The 20,405-nt window shown below is 43.2% G+C and overlaps 1 protein-coding gene across 1 annotated transcript in view; it reads left to right on the plus strand.

Annotated features, from left to right (window-relative positions):
• kcnh4b (potassium voltage-gated channel, subfamily H (eag-related), member 4b) overlaps positions 1-17,844 on the plus strand; it is a gene marked incomplete at its 3' end in the record, with an annotated part of 31,240 nt that extends 13,396 nt beyond the window's left edge. The window contains exons 5-13 of the mRNA XM_008275479.1: positions 7,204-7,444; positions 9,632-9,789; positions 10,036-10,237; positions 12,606-12,800; positions 13,296-13,495; positions 13,791-14,040; positions 14,122-14,336; positions 17,403-17,446; positions 17,653-17,844. Of these exons, the coding sequence (XP_008273701.1) occupies positions 7,204-7,444; positions 9,632-9,789; positions 10,036-10,237; positions 12,606-12,800; positions 13,296-13,495; positions 13,791-14,040; positions 14,122-14,336; positions 17,403-17,446; positions 17,653-17,844 (1,697 nt within the window). The remainder of the gene's footprint in view (positions 1-7,203; positions 7,445-9,631; positions 9,790-10,035; positions 10,238-12,605; positions 12,801-13,295; positions 13,496-13,790; positions 14,041-14,121; positions 14,337-17,402; positions 17,447-17,652) is intronic.
• Positions 17,845-20,405: the final 2,561 nt, after the last annotated feature.

The raw sequence follows: 20,405 nt of genomic DNA on the forward strand, positions 1-20,405 counted from the left end.
ATTCGCAGCACAGCCGTTATTTTTACCTGTGTAGTGAGAGTGGTGAGCAGCTTGGAAACGGCTCTGAAGAAAGTAAATAAACCCGGTGGACTGTGAGGCAGCCGTTCATCGTGAGTAGCTCACCTTGGAAGCAGTCGGGGGGTAAAATTATGCAAATGTTTAGCGGGACGACTATTAGTTGCTCAGTTTCTACCTGCAACTGGCTAGAATTCTTACTAGCTGGTCAAACTGGGAGGCTGTCTAGTTGTAGGGGGGCTTGAGGAATGGCAACATCTGATCTTATTTGACACCTCCTGACACAGTCAAATAGATTGTCACCATATAGGAGCTTTAGTTTTCCAGCTCAAATGTGACTTCCAACTCTAGACTTGTTATACACGACTAACAATTTGTAACGCAAAACATGGAGTGAAAGTCAGAGTAGCATCATGTTCAAGAAGTGAAAAAAAGAATTAATTCCATTTTCCTACAACTGCGCATTCATAATAATAAATAAACCACCGACTTCGCTTTTATTTATGGCCCCGAAGGACATGAAATCGACTTAATACTGTCGATACAAGTACATGATTAGTTGTGTTTTCACGCCGTGGACTGACTTGCGAACAGTTCTGATGATCCGTTGTTTAAATAACTGAATCCCGCGAGGTCAAACACTTGTTAGTGGCCTCGCTTTTGTCTGTTTTCTATCTTTGCAACATGAAAACTTTGGATCTTAAAAGGTTAATCAGACAAATCGAGCAAAAAAGGTCACGTAAACGTTTAACAGAACGTATTTGCATTCATTTCAGTTTTTAAAAAAGCACCAAAACTGCACAAAAAGAAGTAAAAACAAACAAAAAAACAACATCTCTGCTCCGTGTAGCTGACCTGCATCCTGTTAACTCTTCCAGAATCAAAAAGCTCTGCTGCTGCTGCTGCTGCTGCTTTCAGATCCGACCCGCAGGTGCCTTCATTGGAATCATTGCGCCTCCTCCCCCCCGTCAGCCGAGCCTCCTGCTGCCCTGCTTCACAATCCCACCTACTTACAGATGGCAGCGTTCACTGGCACCGTGCGCGCTCAGACCACACACACATCTGCTTCAACACACACATATGCCCTTTCGCAAAAACATTCACACATGCATCAGGACAGACAGTAAGTGACGGCTTGCCCTCTGTGGAGAGGAAACATATGGCCAAACATCAACACACCCAGAATTAGATGCACAGTATTTATCATTCAGATCTTATGCCAGCGCTCTCGGCATGAGGCTGCATTTTTTTTTTTTAACACCGGTTCTCTTCCCCTCTCGCGCTAGATGTAGGAATATGAAATTCAACAACGGTGGTTAATGTTTTCACAGCCTGCTCACCGTCTCTCGGTGGCTCTCTGCAGTTTCACACCGGTCCACAACCTCCATTATCCCTCCGTTCCACCTCTACAACCAGAATAACCACCGTAAAGCGTTTAATAAATTCCCGCTGAGATTAGAATTTCCCTTTCCAAGCTGGATCATGCCAAGAGCGTCTTCACAAGGGATGAAATAGTTGCCGAGAGAGAATCAATACCTCACGATTTGACATAAAAATCACACAGCGGGAAAGTGAAAATAGGTGGGTATGAAAATAAGCAGGCCGCTGAACACAGCCGGCTCAAAATCCACAACACAGATAAGGTACTGCGTTTTAGTTTGGACTTTTTTTTTTAACATTTGAGCCTCTTTTGAAAGAATTCAATGCACAATAAATAAAGGAGCCTAGTTTATTTGTAACCTAAGGGAATGAAAACAGCATAAAATACGACCATAAGCAGCGATTTGCAGCAGCGTAGTTCCAGAGCAAGCATGAGGCGGTGTATCCTGTTAAAAAATGGAGGCAACCGGTGTGTTTTTGATGCAAAACAAAAATCAAAGATGTTACTTTAGGGTGTTGTTTTGTTTTCCTCTGCCTGTGACAGCTCATTGCGCCGCGTCTTGTGATTCTATCAGTGACTCCGGAAAGCTGTTATCCTGCAGACAAGTCAGCAGTGTTAAACAGATACAATGCACTTTGCATGAAGATGACATTCAGAGCAAGAATAATATGCGACTCACTCGAGATAAAATGCGTTTGCATGCCGAGGCTTTACCCCCCTCCACACACACATCTTACCCTCAGTTCAAGCTTTGTTTATTTCAAATTTATACATTTGCAGCAAATCAAACATATCAGTGAGTGTTAATTAGAAGCAAAAACTCATAAAGTGCTACATGATGATCTGATTGCACAAACAGCAGTCAGTTATCCTCCAGCTTTTGTGTGTTTTTCGGGCGTCGGTGTTGTACGAGGCAGCGCTCCGTGGGCTGTTTCTTCTCTCATATTACCGATGATCAATTTGAAGTGAAGTTTCTTCTGTAAATTGTGAGAATATAAGATTTAAAAAGTGGGAGGACAGCACATGTTGCTGTACTTTATCTTGTGCCCTGAGGTGACCTGTGTTGTGAATCGGTGCTTTATAATTAAAACTGAGCTGAAGAGAAAATGTAGGTTTTTAATTTTATTATTTTTTTCTTGGTTTGGCCCTGGCTTGTTACTTTGTTATGCATTGTGGTGCTTTCAGGCTGAATTAGGCTCAAAGCTGACAAGTGTTACGTGATTTTGTAGCTTGAGAAATTTGTCTGTAAAGATCCATCCATCCATTATCTATTCACCGCTTAATCCTCATGAGGGTCGTGGGGGGCTGGAGTCTATCCCAACAGGGTGAATGCAGGGTACAGATTGTTAGTCTATCACAGGGCTACACTTAGAGACATGTCTGTAAACATGCACGACTAAATTGCAGTTTTATTCATGTTATATGCTTTCCAGCTAAAGACGAGATTTTTTTTTTGTACTTGCATGATACATCTTCCTTTAAAAACTGATTAAATGTGTTAACTCTGAGGGGGTGACAGGTCAGCATACATTTTGCCGCTGGGCTGGCTTTACTGAGCCAATTATATTTACATAATAAAAACCCCCCTCAGGTGAAAATCAGTTTATTTTATACCTCGTTAACATGTTCACATGGTGTCTTTTTAAATGCTAGAAGAAGAGACACCTCATTAGCAAAATAAGCACCATGGACTGAGCGTGTATGGCTGAATTAGTCTAATATCACAGCATGTCATTGTGTAGTTTAGAGCATTGTGGGTGAGCCGGTGTGCTCGAGCTGCAGTGAGTGAGGAGGGTTGGCTATGAGAGCTAGGCAGCAACAAAAAATGTGTGACTTTGCTGCACAGAGATGAGCTTTTAGGGGTTAAATGGATGATTGAGAAGAGACCTCGCAACAGTGTGAAACGTCCATCCATCATCTACACAACGCTTAATCCTCACTAGGGTCATGGGGGGCTGGAGTCTATCCCAGCTGACTCAGGGTGAAGGCAGGTTCACCTGGACAGGTAACCAGTCTATCACAGGGCTACACTCAGAGACAGACAACCAAGCACACTCACATTCACACCTACGGACAATTTAGAATCACCAATTCACCTCCATCCATTTTTGGACTTGTTGGAGGAAGCCAGAGAACCCGTAGAGAACCCACACTACATGGAGACTCCACGCAGAAAGATCCCGGTGGGGGCACCGAACCGCGAACCGGCGACCTTCTTGCTGCGAGGCAACAGTGCTACCAACTGCGCCACCTTGCCGCCCCAGTGTGAAACAATAGAGACAAAATCGACATGTATGGGGGGCAAGCAGGAAATAAAAGACCAAAAAAATGTTAACCGCTGTTTGGTCATGTTTAAAATCAGCTACGTTACATTAAACTGTAGGGGAAAACATTTGGGTAACAGAAGTAAAGGCATCAGAGCTTACGGTAGAACAGCGCAACAGTGATCGTGAGCTAGTTAGTTAGTGCAACTCTAATCGTTTAAAATCACTGTAATAACTCTTTACAACATAAAATATCAGAAAAACTGGCTGACCGTTTTAGACTTCGGTTGCAGGCAAATAAGCCGATATTAGACTGTAGCTAAGCTCTTAAATATCGAATTAAATGACATTGGCTTGACAGAACACTACAGCCTACCGTAACAACTGAAAATGCATCCAAATGACTAGAATGTGTAATTTACAGTCCTTAAAAGAAACCTTACAGCTAAGCAAGGTCCCGTCTCCATCCCTCATCCTGAGTTTTTCAGACTCCAACCACAATTTTCTTTCTCTGCTGCGTTCACGACGTTCTCTCTCCCCCCTCTCTCCATCTGTCACTCTAACCTCATCTCTTTTTCGGCTTCATCCCTCTGGATCCTGCTGTCTCTCCCCGTACTGTCACTCTTCCCCCCCCGTTTTCCTTCTACTTAAATTATCACCCCTCCTGCTTCTTCTCTCTCTTCCAATACCGCAGCCCTCCATCCTCTCCAAACCTCCATACTGAATTTTTCACAAGCACTTGTTTTTTAAGTGCTCGTGCTTAACTCAAGGACTTCCATTTTCTGTAAGTTTATCCTTGCACTTAGCCACAATTTGAATGCTGTACTTTTTGACTCCTCTCACATTCACACAATCGTCTGATTTATAACAATACGACTGTGAGGACTTTTACTCTCGATACGGTGTTTTGATTGCAGGCCTTTAGCTTTGGCAGTGTTACGTAGCGCCGCTTTCTTCTTAAGTAAAGAATCAATAAGCTTCTTCCACCGCTGCCGTACGCTATTATTAAATTTTTCCCATTCTATCTTCCACCTTCGCTGTCTGTGTCTTAGCAGCTGTTAGCTAACAAACGTGGTCCTCTGCCTCCACACCAAGACGGCCATATCTATTCTGGCGTGATCTCTATTTGTAGGCAGGCGAAAGGAAGAAAGGCGGGGAGCGGGACCTTTTGCTTTAAAATCATACTATAGACACATGAATAGATCTTTAAATAGGAGTCAAAGAAAAACATGAACAGGACGGAGAAGCAGAGGTGGCGAGTATAGCTCCTTAAAGTTTCAATAATTTATAACACAGTGCTTACAAATGGAAGCCGGCTGCACATTTGCAGACTGCAGAGGTTGCATACTTTTGAAATAATCTACCACTCACTACATCACCTCTTCAAAAACATGTTTTTTTTCCTCTGGCTGAAGGTTCCTTACCAAAGCACAAACACTCTGACTGAGTTGTTGTTTGTGTCTGTTCTGCCAGTTTTGATGCTGTCAGCCCATCAGCTACTGTAACCGACCCAAGGCGCGCTGACAAGTGACTCCGACTTGATTTCATGCTCCTTCATTTCCCAGGGGAGAGCCACTTTTCACATAAAGAGGAAGGGGAGGGGAAAAAAAAGAGTGCCGTTTTTAAGTTATGATCCAAATACTGCTTTGTCTGACTGTGAAATGCAGAACGTACAGCTTGTGCAGATGGCTGTAATTTAGTTTATTTTTCCCTCTTATTGTTTTTGCTCTCTCTCTCTCTTTTTATCTTTAGTGTCTTGATGTAATACAGTATAGTGTAGGAGAAAAACTGCTAAAATTGGGAGATCATATTGCAAAGTAATGCTGCGGAAATGCAATAAACACTCTGAAAGTCAGGATAACGAGTCCAGATTTGAAATAGTCTGAATTGTACTCGCTGTTCCTGCTGCTCAGAGGAAGCTCTCGACTTTGTGGTTGAAGATTTAAAGGGAGTCACATGGTACACCATGTGTATCCCTTCCCCATCAAGGACTGTCTTTTCCCAGCCTAGAGCATGCTGGGAGATGTAGTTGGAACAGTAGCTCTGGGCTCCGGCTTGAGTTAATGATGTGTGAAGACCAGCTGTAGCTGTGTGACATGCGTTCCCATGTGTCCCCCGCAGTGCGAGGCTTTTCTTTTCCAATCACTGGGATGCGCTGGGTCGCCCCGCCTCGAGTGCCAAAGGTCGAGTGGACGTGGTGACCTCAGTGATGTAAGGCAAATTAAAAAAAGGAAGAAAAAAAAAAACAACAGTCAAGCTTCTGCTGACATTGCCTGAACTGTCATTAAAGTGGCCACAGCTGTTGATTCCACTGCTGTCTCGAAAATGTCTCCGAGCTGTGGAAACTCTGTGATCGAGGCACACTTTTGACCAGAAAATTGTCAAGTAGCCATAATCAGTCCGCTTTTGAGAGTTGTTTCACCGGGAACAATTTCAACACCCTTCCCTCCTCGCATTCAAACCGTGGAGTGTGTCATCCCTCTTGTACGTTTTCTCCTTTTGAAGCACAAGAAAAGGTTGTCCGTTGTCTCCCAATTACTGAAACGGTGCCAGTCAATTTTCCTCCGGGTCCGCCTGGCGGCTTCAGGGCCGCACACAAGGAAATCTCAGGTTAAGACTTCATTATCCAGCTTCTTGTTTCTGGCCTCACCTGTTTGTGAAGTGGCCACATTGTTTCTGGATGGATTACTGCTCATTTATCGCTCCCCTCTCAGCACCGTCAAAGGTAATAGCTTCTCCTCCTGTCTCCCAAACATGGTTAAGGCTATTATGTGGGAAGTGCACAGCCCCGATTCGGAGAGCCACCGTCTCATTAAGTGTGGAATGGACTCCTCACCTCATCAGCAATGGCAATTCATACTTTTTGTAATTGGATTTTCTCAATAAAAATGAACAGAGCACAATGAGTAAGCATAAATTTAAAAAAAAATATATATAACAGCAGTGGATAGTCAGTGTTGGGGTTTCTCTTGTTTCCTTATAATAGCACAAGTACCATTACACTGTACCACCCAGGACTTATAATGGCATTTAGAGGGGGTGAAGCCAAGCCATGTATGAAATTGTCAGGCGTCATTTTTGGTAATAAATTTCCCCGCTCGCTGACCGCGGGTCTATCTCTGTCACTGGGTATTGTTATTGCACAGCCATTTAAAAGCCTTATCGCAGCCTATAGGAGGCTGTCAAGACGAGATAACCAGCAGCTTCGCCATCTCTGTTTCACTCGAGTTGCCCACTGTAGTGAATCAGGCAGCGGTCAGCGCACAAGAGAGGCCGCTGACATTTATATCGTGTGTTTCTGTAAAATCTTGGCACTGCCACGTCCATCTGATTATCATTTATTTTCACAGCGCTCCACCTCGTGACCATCTGGTTGTCGAGTTATTCATTTATGCAGCTTCTCTTGTAGATTCTTTTGTATGTTTATCTGCTTAAGCTTGGACTTCTCTGGAATTTCACTTCTAACAGACAAAACCACTATCAGCACAAATATTAAAGCTTGTATTGGTTATTTTTACACTTTATCCACCTGCTCTCTTGCAGAACATGATGGACAAACCCACGATACCCGAGTACAAGGTGGCAGCGGTGCAGAAGTCCCGCTTCATCCTGCTCCACTACAGCGTGTCCAAAGCCCTGTGGGACTGGCTCATTCTCCTGGCGACCTTCTACGTGGCGGTCACGGTGCCCTACAACGTCAGCTTCACGCCGCACGACGACGCCGTCACGGCCGCTCGCTCCACCATCGTCAGCGACATCGCCGTGGAAATGCTTTTTATTATAGGTGAGTCCTGAAAGGAGAAAATTGAGAACGAAATGACTTGAATTGACCGTTACAAAACTGTTCCAATGGAGAAGTCACACATTCTTTATATTATCTAGATATATACTGACAGTGTTGTGGTGGTAATTTGATGACATTTTCCTTCAACATCTGTCCGTTTTTTGACACCAATCACAATCTGAGCATCTTTTTTTCCCCTGAAAGTTCCCCTCGTTGCTCTTTGGAGTTCTTCTAGGCTGTCCGGAGTCTATCAGAGGGACTCTTTCCAGGTCACAATCCTCCAAAAGAAAGCACCCAAGGGATGAATTGAGGTGGTTGAACTTCAATGTGCTCCTCTAAGTGAACAAAATACAATAATAAAAGTGAGACCACCCCTGTGCAAACGTCAAATTATCTGAAATTATTCCACCTTGCAGTAATTGCATTACTTCAGGGTTAAACAGTAGGATGTTTGTTCTTATGGCAAAATAAATTATATCTATACACCACTTAATCCTCACTAGGGTCGTGGGGGGCTGGAGTCTATCCCAGCTGACTCAAGTAACCAGTCTATCACAGGGCTACACTTAGAGACAGACAACCAAGCACACTCACATTCACACCTACGGACAATTTACAATCACCAATTAACCTCAGCATGTTTTTGGACCTTGTGGGAGGAAGCTAGAGAACCCGGAGAGAACCCACGCTGCACGGGGAGAACATGCAAACTCCACACAGAAAGATCCTGGGTGTCCTCACCGGGACGCGAACCGGCGATCTTCTAGCTGCGAGGCAACAGTGCTAACCACCGCTTCACCTTGCAGCCCCAAATTGAACCACATATTCATTATAAATATGAATTTCTTTTTTTCACCACACTCTTCACATGTTCATCTTTATTTTTAATGGCAGACTCAGAGTCCTCTGCAGCGTGTAGGATGCCAAATTTCCAGATAGATGATCTGTCATTCTTCAGAGAGGTTTTTTTTCAGCTTCTCTTTCCTGGAGGGGTTGGGTTGCTCTACCTTTTTCTTTAAAATACCTCAAAGGTGTTCTGTTGGATTCAATTCAGGCAGCATACTTGTCCAGGTCCATAGTTCACTTTCTTCCTCTTTAGAAACTCCTGTGTGATTTTGGCAGAGTGCTTCGGATCGTTATCATGCTGAAATATTCCTCTCCAGTCGTGCCTCTGCAGAACGGGAGTCCAATTGTCAGCCAGTGTTTTGGTATATTCACAGTGCCATCTGTAAATATCATCTACTCAACACTGTTTGCGTTCATGCATCCCGATCTCATCACACTCCCACCACCGTGCCTCACTGTCAGGACTGTGCATTCACTGTCGTCATCCTGGCAATTTCATCAGAATCAGAATCAGCTTTAATGGCCAAGTACGTACACAACATACAAGGAATTTGGTTACGGCTGTTGGTGTTGCCCTAGGAATTAGCACGAATAATAGAAATAGGAAAATTTAAAAAATAAAATAAAGTAAAATAACTACAGAAGAAAAAGAATAAAATACAATAAATATTAATTTAAAAAAATAAACAAGATAATAAGACAAATATATACAAGAATTTACACATCCAGCTGATCAAAGAATGTGCTCCCAGTATCCGTCAGGCTGCTTTTCTCTATTTTTAGCTTCACCGTGCAGTTTTGTGGAAAATTATAGGAAGATTTTCAGTATTCTTCACACTGTCTGAACTGTCACAGAAACTCCCATTTCTGAGGCTCTTGTCCGTCTATTTTTCAGAGGTGGATTGTGTCCACAGTGTCATTTTGGGAAGACGCCACTACAGCTCTTATTTGTGATAAGTCATTCAGTATTTTCTGATTTCTGCTGCATCTATTCATCTGAGAACCACTGTAAATACTGGCAGCTTGCATGAGGATTTGCAACATCAAACAACAACACACACACAAATGTCTGATGGCGATGTGTTTCCTGCACTCTGACAGCGAGGTTAGATGATCTGTCTGGCACGTCTCCTCATCCATATGGATGCATTTAAACTATGACATAATCCCTCTATTTGATGTTTTCTTTATTTGCTGGGCCAAGCTTAATGCTCCTGTTGTTTACAAAAGTGTGGATGGCACTTCGTGTGTTGCTAGAATCTAAAGTACACATCACAATTCCCACCAGTTTGCCCTTAAATGCCTTTCAGTCAAACATTTATCATTTCTTTGTGCTTGCAGACATTATCCTGAACTTCCGCACCACCTATGTGAGCCAGTCAGGCCAGGTGGTGTACGAGGCGCGCTCCATTTGCATTCACTACGCCACCACTTGGTTCTTTGTGGACCTGGTGGCCGCCCTGCCCTTCGACCTGCTGTATGCCTTCAACATCACAGTGGTGAGTACTGTTGGACCAACTCCTTCTTTCCATCACCCTCTGTGGCTGTTGGCAAACTGGTGGCTTGCCATAATGGTCCACTAATGTACCAATTTACCCAGAAATATATTACCTGCGCCATCCAAGCTGGGATATTGAGCTTTGTACGTTCACAGCTGAGCATATGGCCGATTAAAGTGTATAACAAAGCAGAGAAGCTGACTTTGTCTCCTTTTCTGTGTCGCTCTGTCCCCCATTCCTCTGCAGACGTCCTTGGTCCACCTGCTTAAGACCGTTCGCCTCCTGCGCCTCCTTCGTCTGCTTCAGAAGCTTGACCGCTACTCTCAGTACAGCGCCATGGTGCTGACCTTACTAATGTCAGTGTTCGCCCTGTTGGCACACTGGATGGCTTGCATCTGGTACATGATTGGGCGCAGGGAGATAGAGACCAATGAGACCTGGGACATAGGTGAGTCACGCTGAGGCTTTGCTGAAGTGGAATCTGTTAACCTTCTGAACTCGGAGCAGTTTTCGCTCCTGTGACATTTTTTACTCATTGAGGCCTAATTTTTCCATTGAAATGTAAATTATGGCACTTCTATTGAAACAGCAGGAGAGGACTCAGTAATGCTTTCTGGGCAGCACGAGGCAATTAAAACGCCATAAATCATTTAAAAAAATAAAAGGAAAAACAAAAGTTTAATGCTACAAAAACTGAGAAACATGGAATCTACAACATTTTGATGTTACCAAAAATCTACCTGCTCTTCGTAAACACAGCCTCCTATTCAGATCAGTGTAGCTGAAGGGTCACTAATTGCTTCACCGGCGCTGACTCTTTTTAGTTTTTTGCAGAATCTGACAGTTTATTTTTGGATGTTTTTTGAAACGAGACATGTAGAATAAAGTGAGTTTGATGACCTGCTGTGATTTTAAGCTTAGACTAGGTTATTTTTTTTCAGATAAAATGGCACATCACAGACGAGAAGTTCAGAAAGTTGAATATGCAATGATTCTCTCTGTTTGTCGCGTCAAATTTTGGCAATTTTTTAAAGGTAATACGCCTTTTAAACTTGTAAGTGGGTTCATAGAGTTAATGTAAATCAAAAAAAAAGAAAAGAAGTCGGTTCTTTCGTCATGCAAAGTCAGGATAACAGAAGTTCCTCTTTCTCTAAATGGAGTTTATTTACACCATGTGCCATTATTTATTGCACGTGCATACTACTCACCTTTTGACAACAATCCCATGTGAATCAAGTAGAAAACATCACAGGTTTTGGTAAATTGGGTCAAAAAGTGACAAAACAGCATTTGGATTAACTTCTAAATAACTTATAGAAACACTGCATGCTAAGCTCAGCTGTGATCATGAGTTCTTCATCAGAGAGTGTAGGTCTCCCTTTGCCATGACTGTCAATGATCTGCATTACCTAATCGTGAATAGTTTCTACTGTAGATGCCTAACCTGTGAGCAGAGCAGGTGGCTGTGACTGGGGAAGTTTACCTGAACTGACCCCATTGCATCAGCTGCTGTGATGTAACTTAAAATGGCCCTGCGTGTAGTGTAATGTGAGAAAACGCTGTCTGAATGAACGCAGGCTGCTGCTGAAGATGTCAAGGTATGTTTACACCAGAGATAGAAATGTGTCTCTTTTAACGTATAAATAAATCTCATTGTATTCTCATCTCAAAACACTGCATAAGGTTCAATTTTTTAATTAAATCAAATTAAATTAGATGTCTTGAACCCTCCACCTGATTTTAGTTTCGTAACTTTTTCATCCTTCTATAGTGTCTGATGAATTCATTTTGCCTTTTTCTCGTGATAAAGCCTAATATTTTATTAAACAACTCATTTCACAAGTTAACTACAGTGCCGACTATCCAGACTTGACTCTGTTATTGTAGGTGCTCTGTAAGTCACTCGCTTCCTGCAAAAAACTCCAGCAAACACCACAGACTACATTTTACCGACAGAGCGAGTAGACGTTTGTTTTTGTCCCCACTCAGCTATAAATAGTGATAGCTCACCTATCGGGTGTCTGGCTTTGCTCAGAGATGAGATGGTGGCGAACACCGTACTCTGCTGCTCTAATGAGGACTGTCTGAAAAGCAGATCAAAAGCTGATGTGGAAAAAAAAATAAGTAGCTGGTAGCGAGCGGTGCGCTAATGTTTTCTTTGTGTCACTGTTTTTAAAAAAACGGGACACCGGTAAAAACCCACAATCAAAAAACTGACAGGATTTTCTGTTCCGTGAATTATCTCGGTAATATCTGAGAGCTCTTCTTATTATTTCCACAGCCGCCTGTGTCGGATCAAAGAACGTGAGCGTGTTGAGATTTTAATTACCGCCAAAATGACTGCAAACAGGAGTTTTAACAGCCACATACAGCAACCAGATTACTGTGACATACTGTATGTGCAGCAGACTAAACATCTAGTCCAGTCAGCTGTGCAGAGAGTGTGTGTGTGTGTGTGTCCCTGAATGTGTGCATGATTGTGCATACCTCAGTGTGTATATTTTGTCTGTTGGGAGGTTAGGTCATACCTGCTAATTAAGACTTGGCCTTATTTTTCCTGGAGGAGCCAATCTAATTTAGCCCGGTCACACACCAACATGCCAGCCTCCTGACACTGCTGACGGTCTCTTTCAGACACACACAAACACACACACACACACACACCCAAACATACACTTTTGTGTCTCCCAGACAAGATCCAGCGGTACATTCCTGCCACTGCCAGCGAGCTCTGAGCTGACAGAAGACAAACAGACCTAAAGATAACAAGAACCATAACTTTTTGGACATTGTTCTGCTCTTCCTCCTCTATCAAGGGTGGCTCCATGAGCTGGGCAAACGTCTGGATTCGCCCTACGTTAACAGCACGGTGGGCGGCCCGACGGTACGCAGCTCCTACATCGCTGCTCTCTACTTTACCCTCAGCAGCCTGACCAGTGTGGGCTTTGGAAATGTCTGTGCCAACACCGATGCTGAGAAGATCTTCTCCATCTGCACAATGCTCATTGGCGGTACGTCTGACACCGGGGTACACTCTCCCTCTGGCGTCCTGGCGTAGCGGTGCCTCTGTTTGGCATGCCAGCGCAAAAGAATTCAGCAGGAAGTGGATCGAATGGTTTTGGCTGGCCTTTGAGACGCAGCTTGCTGCTGTCTTCATATCCCAAAAAGATATTTGAGCTGAGGTGGCAGTTATTGGTGCAGCAACCCAGAAGATAAGATTTTACCACTTGTCAGAACAAGTGATGGAAGCAGAGCTGTAGTTTACTGTGGCCTCTTTCTGGATCAATAAGCAAATAAACAGCCCCGAGTGTAGCGATCAATATAAGATTATATTTTATATTAAAGCTTGTCAGGTGTTTGAAAAGAATGAAAAGTAAAAGTCACCTTTGAGATGGATGTTCTGTCTTGTTTAAAGCCAGAGAAACAGCTTTTAGAACAAAGTTTTATTTTACATACGTTTTCAGCTTTTATATTATCGTTACTCTTTGTTGTCGTCTCTCATGCAGCACTGATGCACGCCGTCGTCTTCGGTAACGTGACGGCGATCATCCAGCGGATGTACTCAAGACGGTCCCTCTACCACACACGTATGAAGGACCTGAAGGACTTCATCCGTGTCCACCGTCTGCCACAGCAGCTTAAACAACGCATGCTGGAGTACTTCCAGACCACATGGTCTGTCAACAATGGTATAGATGCCAACGAGGTAGGAGTCCCTGCCATTGTTGCTGTCATGTAATACCTTTGTACATGCAGCTATCTACCCTCAAGTAACTTTAAGGCAATGTTTTGATGGCATCTGAACAAAGAAATCTGTTGTAAAATTTATTCCCGGCCCTTTGAGGCTGTTATCGTCCATGATTTTGCACAACACATGGCTGCCTGTCCGCCATCAATTGATATCCTATTGAAATTCAAAAGAGGGTAACTGGTAGCAACACAGTCTATTCCCTAATTAACAATCAGTGTCACACCTCATTACATCTGTCACACACCCACAGCTCCTGCACGACTTCCCTGATGAGCTGCGGGCTGACATCGCCATGCATCTGAATAAGGACATCCTCCAGCTGCCGGTCTTTAAGGGGGCCAGTCGAGGCTGCCTGCGCTCACTCTCCCTTCACATAAAAACCTCCTTTTGTGTCCCTGGGGAGTACCTGATCCGTCAGGGTGATGCACTGCATGCCAACTACTTCGTCTGCTCCGGCTCACTGGAGGTGCTGAAAGATAGCATGGTGCTGGCAATATTAGGTCTGTATACGTTTTTAGTATCTGTTTTGAGGTGCTATAAAGTAGAGCAAGCGAGTGATTGTTTGTCTTCTGGACTTTTAGGGAAAGGGGACTTGATTGGGTCTGACCTGCCTGGATCAGACCAGGTGATCAAGACCAACGCTGACGTGAAGGCGCTCACCTACTGCGACCTCCAGTACATCAGTGTTCGTGGCCTCAGAGAGGTGCTGGAGCTCTACCCTGAGTATGCCAGCGTGTTTGCCTCCGACATCCACAACAACCTCACCTATAACCTGCGTGAAGGCAGCCAGGACGAGGTACGAGTTACACAGAACACGCAGAAAGCTGGTGTTGATTAAACGTATCATGTTCCTGTTTTTATTTAACTCATTACCTAACCCCTGATTAGCATAACTTTGGTTCACCTGAGCCTACCAGCCTGAAAACCATCACCCAACTTCTCACCCACTATTGCACATGTAGTTTCTCCCAGGCCTTCAGTGGTGTCCTACCTGAATCAAACCACCTCTTAACACCAACATTATGACACCACAGCTATAAAAACCATCAGTACTATGCAGAGAGGCAGCATAACAGGACGTTGCACTGCAGACAGGTATCTCATGTAGCAAGAATGAATGCCATCAGTAAATCAAGAAACCCCTTAAAACAATTCAACCAGTCTCCTTTCACTGCAGCCACAGCTACACCAATTACATCACATCCAACAGGAGCATCAATATCAACCCAGCACAATGACAAAAATATATATCTGTGATTATTTGAACACAAACTCCATCCTCCTTTCTTTCATCATAAACAGTTCAGTCACTCTATTGAGCAGATAATCCATGTGTTTCACTTCCAACAATGAGTCCTGTTCTATCATGGAGGCTAATGCTGAAGTCAGGTCTGTCCAGTCGTGTTTCTGGCATAAGTTTTAATTCGCTTTAAGGCTGAGAATGTCCGCTTGCTTAACTTAAAAAGAACAAAACAATACTTTTATAGTTATAGCTTGTGCAGATCGCCTCAGGTATGAATCACTAGCTTTGGCTAAGCTCTCTGACCGTCCAATCAGAGGACGTGAAAGTGCTGACGTCATCGTAGGCCAACCAGCTGGCTCTGAGACCACCAACTCTAGATCTGATTGGTCAAAGCAACAGTTTCATTGCAATGCATTTTAAGCTACAGGCGCCTGCACTTTTGATTCTGAAGGTGTCAGGGCAGATTTCTTAGACCACGGCAACACATGGTGGCTGAAATATGATTGGCTAAAAGCTCTAGTATAAACATATGCTGCTGGAAGCGCCACAGCCCAGCTAGTTAAAAGAATAATGGGAAGATATTACAACATAAGTCAGTGATTCTGATAGTTTAGGCCAGCAGAGAAGGCACTCCACTGGTTAAAGGTTCTGTTTATAATCACTTTACAACCAACAAAGTCCTCCAAAGAGCTTCATTGGAATTCAACAGGACTTCTCACCCAAGAGGCTTCTTTAGTTCCAACTGACTGATGGCGAATCCCGGATAAATATTATCATCCCCAAAAGCCACAGCTAATGGCCCATTACCAACAAAAGACTTGGAGGCCTCAGGATGTGGATGGTTGTGGAGCTGCCAGGTTGCCAATCAAGGTTGTAAAAATGCCAGGTCAGGGAGGAATCAAGGAAGAAATCTCACGGCTGCATTACAAGTGACTGATAGCTGATTGTCACAGATCCCCTCCTCTGTTCAGAGATTTCTTATAATGCAGCCTTGAGAGTCTTGGGTCAGTTTTAAAGATGATGATGATACATATCTGGGATTCCCCATCAGTCACTTAAAGCAAAAGAAGCCCCTTCAAGGACCAACAAGAGAAATAACGTTTGTCTTTGAGGGTACAGGCTTGATGCTGGACTGCACTTTTGCTTTCACGATGCAGTGTGGAAGGTCACTAAGTGTGCTTATAAGTGCGCAGAGGGCCAACAGTTTCAAAGGGAGGGACTCACGTGCACTAGCATGCATGCACGACTGAACCAACGTAGAGCAGACAAGCTCAGATTACAACACACAAAGAGGCAGTGTGGCTTCATTCTCCTTCATTACTCCATTGAGTCTTCACACACCATGTCGTTGTTTGTAATCATGCTGTTAATGTTAAAAATATTGCACCTTTAAGGCCAGCAGCGATAACAAATGAGTTTAAACTTTCTGTTCTTGAGGCTGCTGTTGGTGCAGACGGACATATTTGACTCATATGTGTGTACTCTGTTACATGGCAGATTGAACATATAAAAAGTGGCCATGTTTGAAATTGAGCTACAGCTCAACAAACTCTACAGCGTCACTGTCCCCTCTTACATTTGTCAGACAGCCGAATACAGCACAGGACATATTAAACAACACATTTATGCCCCCCTGAGGTGCCTTTGTCTCTCTCCTTGACACTTGTTCTACCGCAGCGGCCAAAGGGCTGTTTGTGGCTTGATTGTCACACCAATTACTATGCGTGGGTGCCACTGTCAGGCAGCCATATCACTTCCCTGTTACCACCCCAAAGCGCAGCGGGATGACATTACACCCCGACACTGACCTCCTCTCAGTGCAGCGTGTTACCCTGAACAGTTATTTAAGAAAGCGTTGCGCAAGTCAGAGATGCTATCGAAAAAGTCGCATATTGTGTGATTGTGACGGATGACGCAAGAGCCGAGAGCCACCAGACGCCAACACGTGCCAACAAAAACCATCCAACAACAACAATAACAATAGTAATAAACTTTATTCCTATGGCATCTTTTAATGCTGGAGGTTCTTTGACAAAAAAGAGCAACAATAACACATTAGAAAACATATAAAAATATATTACAAATGTCAGTCTGTACACTATCTGAGCTGTAGAGGGGAACTTAAACAGCAAAAGCACGGTCAAGCCAAGTCAACATGATTGTCATCGTAGCTCCACACACAATACAGTGCAATGAAACCGCATTCTTACCTGAGACAGAAGCTATGACAGGACAAGATAAAAATATCATTAAGACAGATGAAAGAACCACATATCAGGGGAAAAAGGAGAGCGAGTGGCTTTGTGCAATATAAATATGTAATGAGTAATATGTTGTGTATCGGAGCCACAAGGTCTAAGCTATATGGCAATAAAATGCATCATAAAACAAGCAGGCACCACCACGTGTAAAAAAAAAAAATAATAATAATGAGCAAAGTATCCTTGTGCTATTGAAAAAATAAGTAATGAATATAGGTATGAACTGTTGCTCATCGCTGCTTGTGCTTCCCCTTTGTTTCCAATAAAATGTAAGAATCGATATGTAATCAAACTAAAATTATCAGCTGTTAATTTGCACCTGTTGCTGCTTATTACGAACTCGCTTTTCTATTTCAAGCGTCAGTTCTTGACCCTAAGAGTTTCTGTGATGGGTGTTGCTAGGCAACATCTGGCTAAACAGGAAGGGGTTCGTGAAGCCCGTTATATAATCCTGACAAGTTTTAATGCTGGGAAACAGACTTCTTTTTTTTCACTGATTGCTGTCAATTTCCAGAGTAAAGACTTTGCGATGCATGCTGCTACATGATAGTATTAAAACTATCTGTCCTGCAGAGATAAGGTTACATAGCGCTCTCTCACATTCACAGACCGCCGCCGTCGTCTCCCCCTCGTCTGCTGCAGACGCTCAGACAAGTTGTATCCTCGCTGTCTCTTTCTCACTTTCTCACTCTTACCTCCTCATCTCTTTTTTTTTTTCTTTTTTTCTGCGGGGTTTTGGTTGCATCTCCTCTTGGGCTCTCCAATTTACCCTGCAGCTACTGTATGTCTCACACTCGCAGGTAATTGTTCAGGTGCACCATTTCTCTTCGTCCTCTTATTTAATTTGGACTTTCAGATTTGCTCAAATATGATACACATTTAAAAGTGCATTTGCATTTTAGTTGTTATTGGTAGCTGCACCAAAACAAAACCCTAGCTCCAAGCTCTTTTCACAAACACTCAGCTGTCAGTGCCTGCAGTTTGAGGCTTCCAGAATTTTTACTGTAAGGCAAGTCAGTCCTCCATATGTGGACAAAATAAACCTGTTGCTGTTCTACATGTAGCCGTGTTTTCAGACATCGTAACAGAATCTGTTAAAAGCTGCATCTTGAAACCCCCCAAAAATTAATGAGTTCATGAATTACAGTAAAAGCACAGCGAAGTTCAATAGCTGTTTTGCATGACAGTTTGTTAAATCGTACGATCAAAACAAATTAATGGCAAGATGTCTTTGATGTGTGACTGACAGAAGTGACAAAGCTCTCCAAGGGCTTTTCACAATCTCACTCTCATCCTTGTTAGTCTCGAGCATTGTGTGCCTGCTTCAAGCACTCCTCTTGGTTCCCAATGGCCTTTCCCATTGTTTGAAGGTTTTGTTGCTCATTAGCTTAATTATTTCTCTTTTCTCCTTTTTGGATTTGTGTAGTTTGGTACATGAAGGACAAGGCATCTGTGGTGATCGTGTTAGTTACCAGATGTCTTTTTTTTTTCTCCTCTCTGTCAGGCTTTAACTCTATTAACAAGGGATTCAAAAGCACAATTATCATGTTCGTAGTTTCCTTCCATGAAGACGGATCAAAAACAAAATGTGGCTCCTTACAGAACTGTGCATATGGAACAGAGAAATTAATTACTGAAGAAAAGTTTACTATCATCACATCTTTATGAGCAGAGAACGTACAAAGCCTATAGAAAGTATTCACCTTCCATCAAAGTTGTCTCCTTTTATTGCGTTTTAATATTGAATCATGAGAATTTTAAGTAGGTTTTTTGACAATAATTTACCAAAAAAAGACAAATTAATGTCAAAACAGATTTCTACAGTAAGGTCAATTAATTGAAATGCTAAAATGTAAAACATTGCATAAGTCTTCCCCCCGTTTAGGTCACAACTGAACACATTTGCAGCCAACTGGTTCTAGAAGTCACACATTTAGTGAACTGGAGATCGTCTCAGTGCGGCGAATGTGTCTCAGGTGATTGTAGTATAAAGACACCTGCATGTGGAAACTCCTGTCACTGGTGAATTCTGGCTGTAACTGCAGCATTAGGACAAAAGAACACTTCAAGCAACCTCGTAAAAAGGTTACTGAAAAGCATAATTTAGGGCAGGGACACATGGAAATTTCCACGTCACTGAATGTCCCTTTGAGCACAGCTAAAGCCATCATTAGGAAATGGAAGGAATGTAGCACATGTGTAAATCAGCACGCAAACCCCAAAGACTGAGGGACTCTGCAAGAAAGATATGTAAAATATACATTTAGTCAGGAAGGCCACTAAGACACCAATGACTCGTCTGAAGGAATTACAAGCTTTAGCAGCTGAGATGGGAGCGACTGTGTAAATATCGACTGTTGCCCGTTCGTCACCGATCAAAGCTTCGCGGGAAGCTGGCAAAGAGAAACCAACTGTTGAAAACAACTTATTATAGGAGACTTTGAAGCCAGCTGGAAGAAGCTTTGATCTGACGAGACCAAAACTGAGCTTTTTGGCCGTCAGACTAGACAGCATGTATGACACCAAACATCATCACAAACAGGCCTACTGGGAAGCACGGTGGTGGCAGCATCATGCTGTGGGCAGGCTTCTCTGCAGCAGGCCCTGGAAGACTTGTAAAGGCAAAGAGTAAAATACATACAGCAAACTACAGGGAAGCTCTGAGGGACAAGCTGCGACTTTGGAATCATACAGCCGAAGTTACACAGAAATGGTTTAAAGACAAAAAGGTGAACGTTCTGGAGTCCAGACCTCATCCCAATTAAGAATTTGGCTGGACTTGAAAGAGGCTTTTCGCTCACAATCCCCAATGCAACCTGACAGTTTTGCAGGGAAATTAGGTAAATTGCAGTGTCCAGATGTGCAAGGCTGATTGAGCCCTGTCCACACAGGCTTAATGCTGTAACTACAGCCAAAGGGGCATCTACTAAATAGTGACTTTAAGGGGGTGAGGACTGATGCAGTCACACATTTTACATTTAATATATTCATTCTATTGACAGTATTTGTAAAAATCTGTTTACAGTCTTTTTTTTTTTGTAAATTGTTGCAACAAATGTCGAATTGCATTGACGATTATTCAATGTTGAAAAGCAGTTAAAGGGGAAAACGTCTATGGCGGGGGGGTGAATGAGAGCTGTATATTTGCCCCATATGTACAAACATTACCAGGATTACTATTAATTCTGATTCAGGCAGGCTTCTTTGGGGCGTGCCTACGAGCACTAGTGCTGCTCTCACACCATCTGCTCGGGGTTTATGCACAAGCACCAAGCCGGGGCTCCACCAGCCCTCTGACACGATGAAGGAATGATCAGATACCTGGCTGCCAGGCTCCACAGTCTGCCGACACACACACACA

This window comes from Stegastes partitus, unplaced genomic scaffold (assembly GCF_000690725.1).
Source record: "Stegastes partitus isolate 25-593 unplaced genomic scaffold, Stegastes_partitus-1.0.2 Scaffold52, whole genome shotgun sequence".
Lineage (NCBI taxonomy): Eukaryota > Metazoa > Chordata > Actinopteri > Pomacentridae > Stegastes > Stegastes partitus.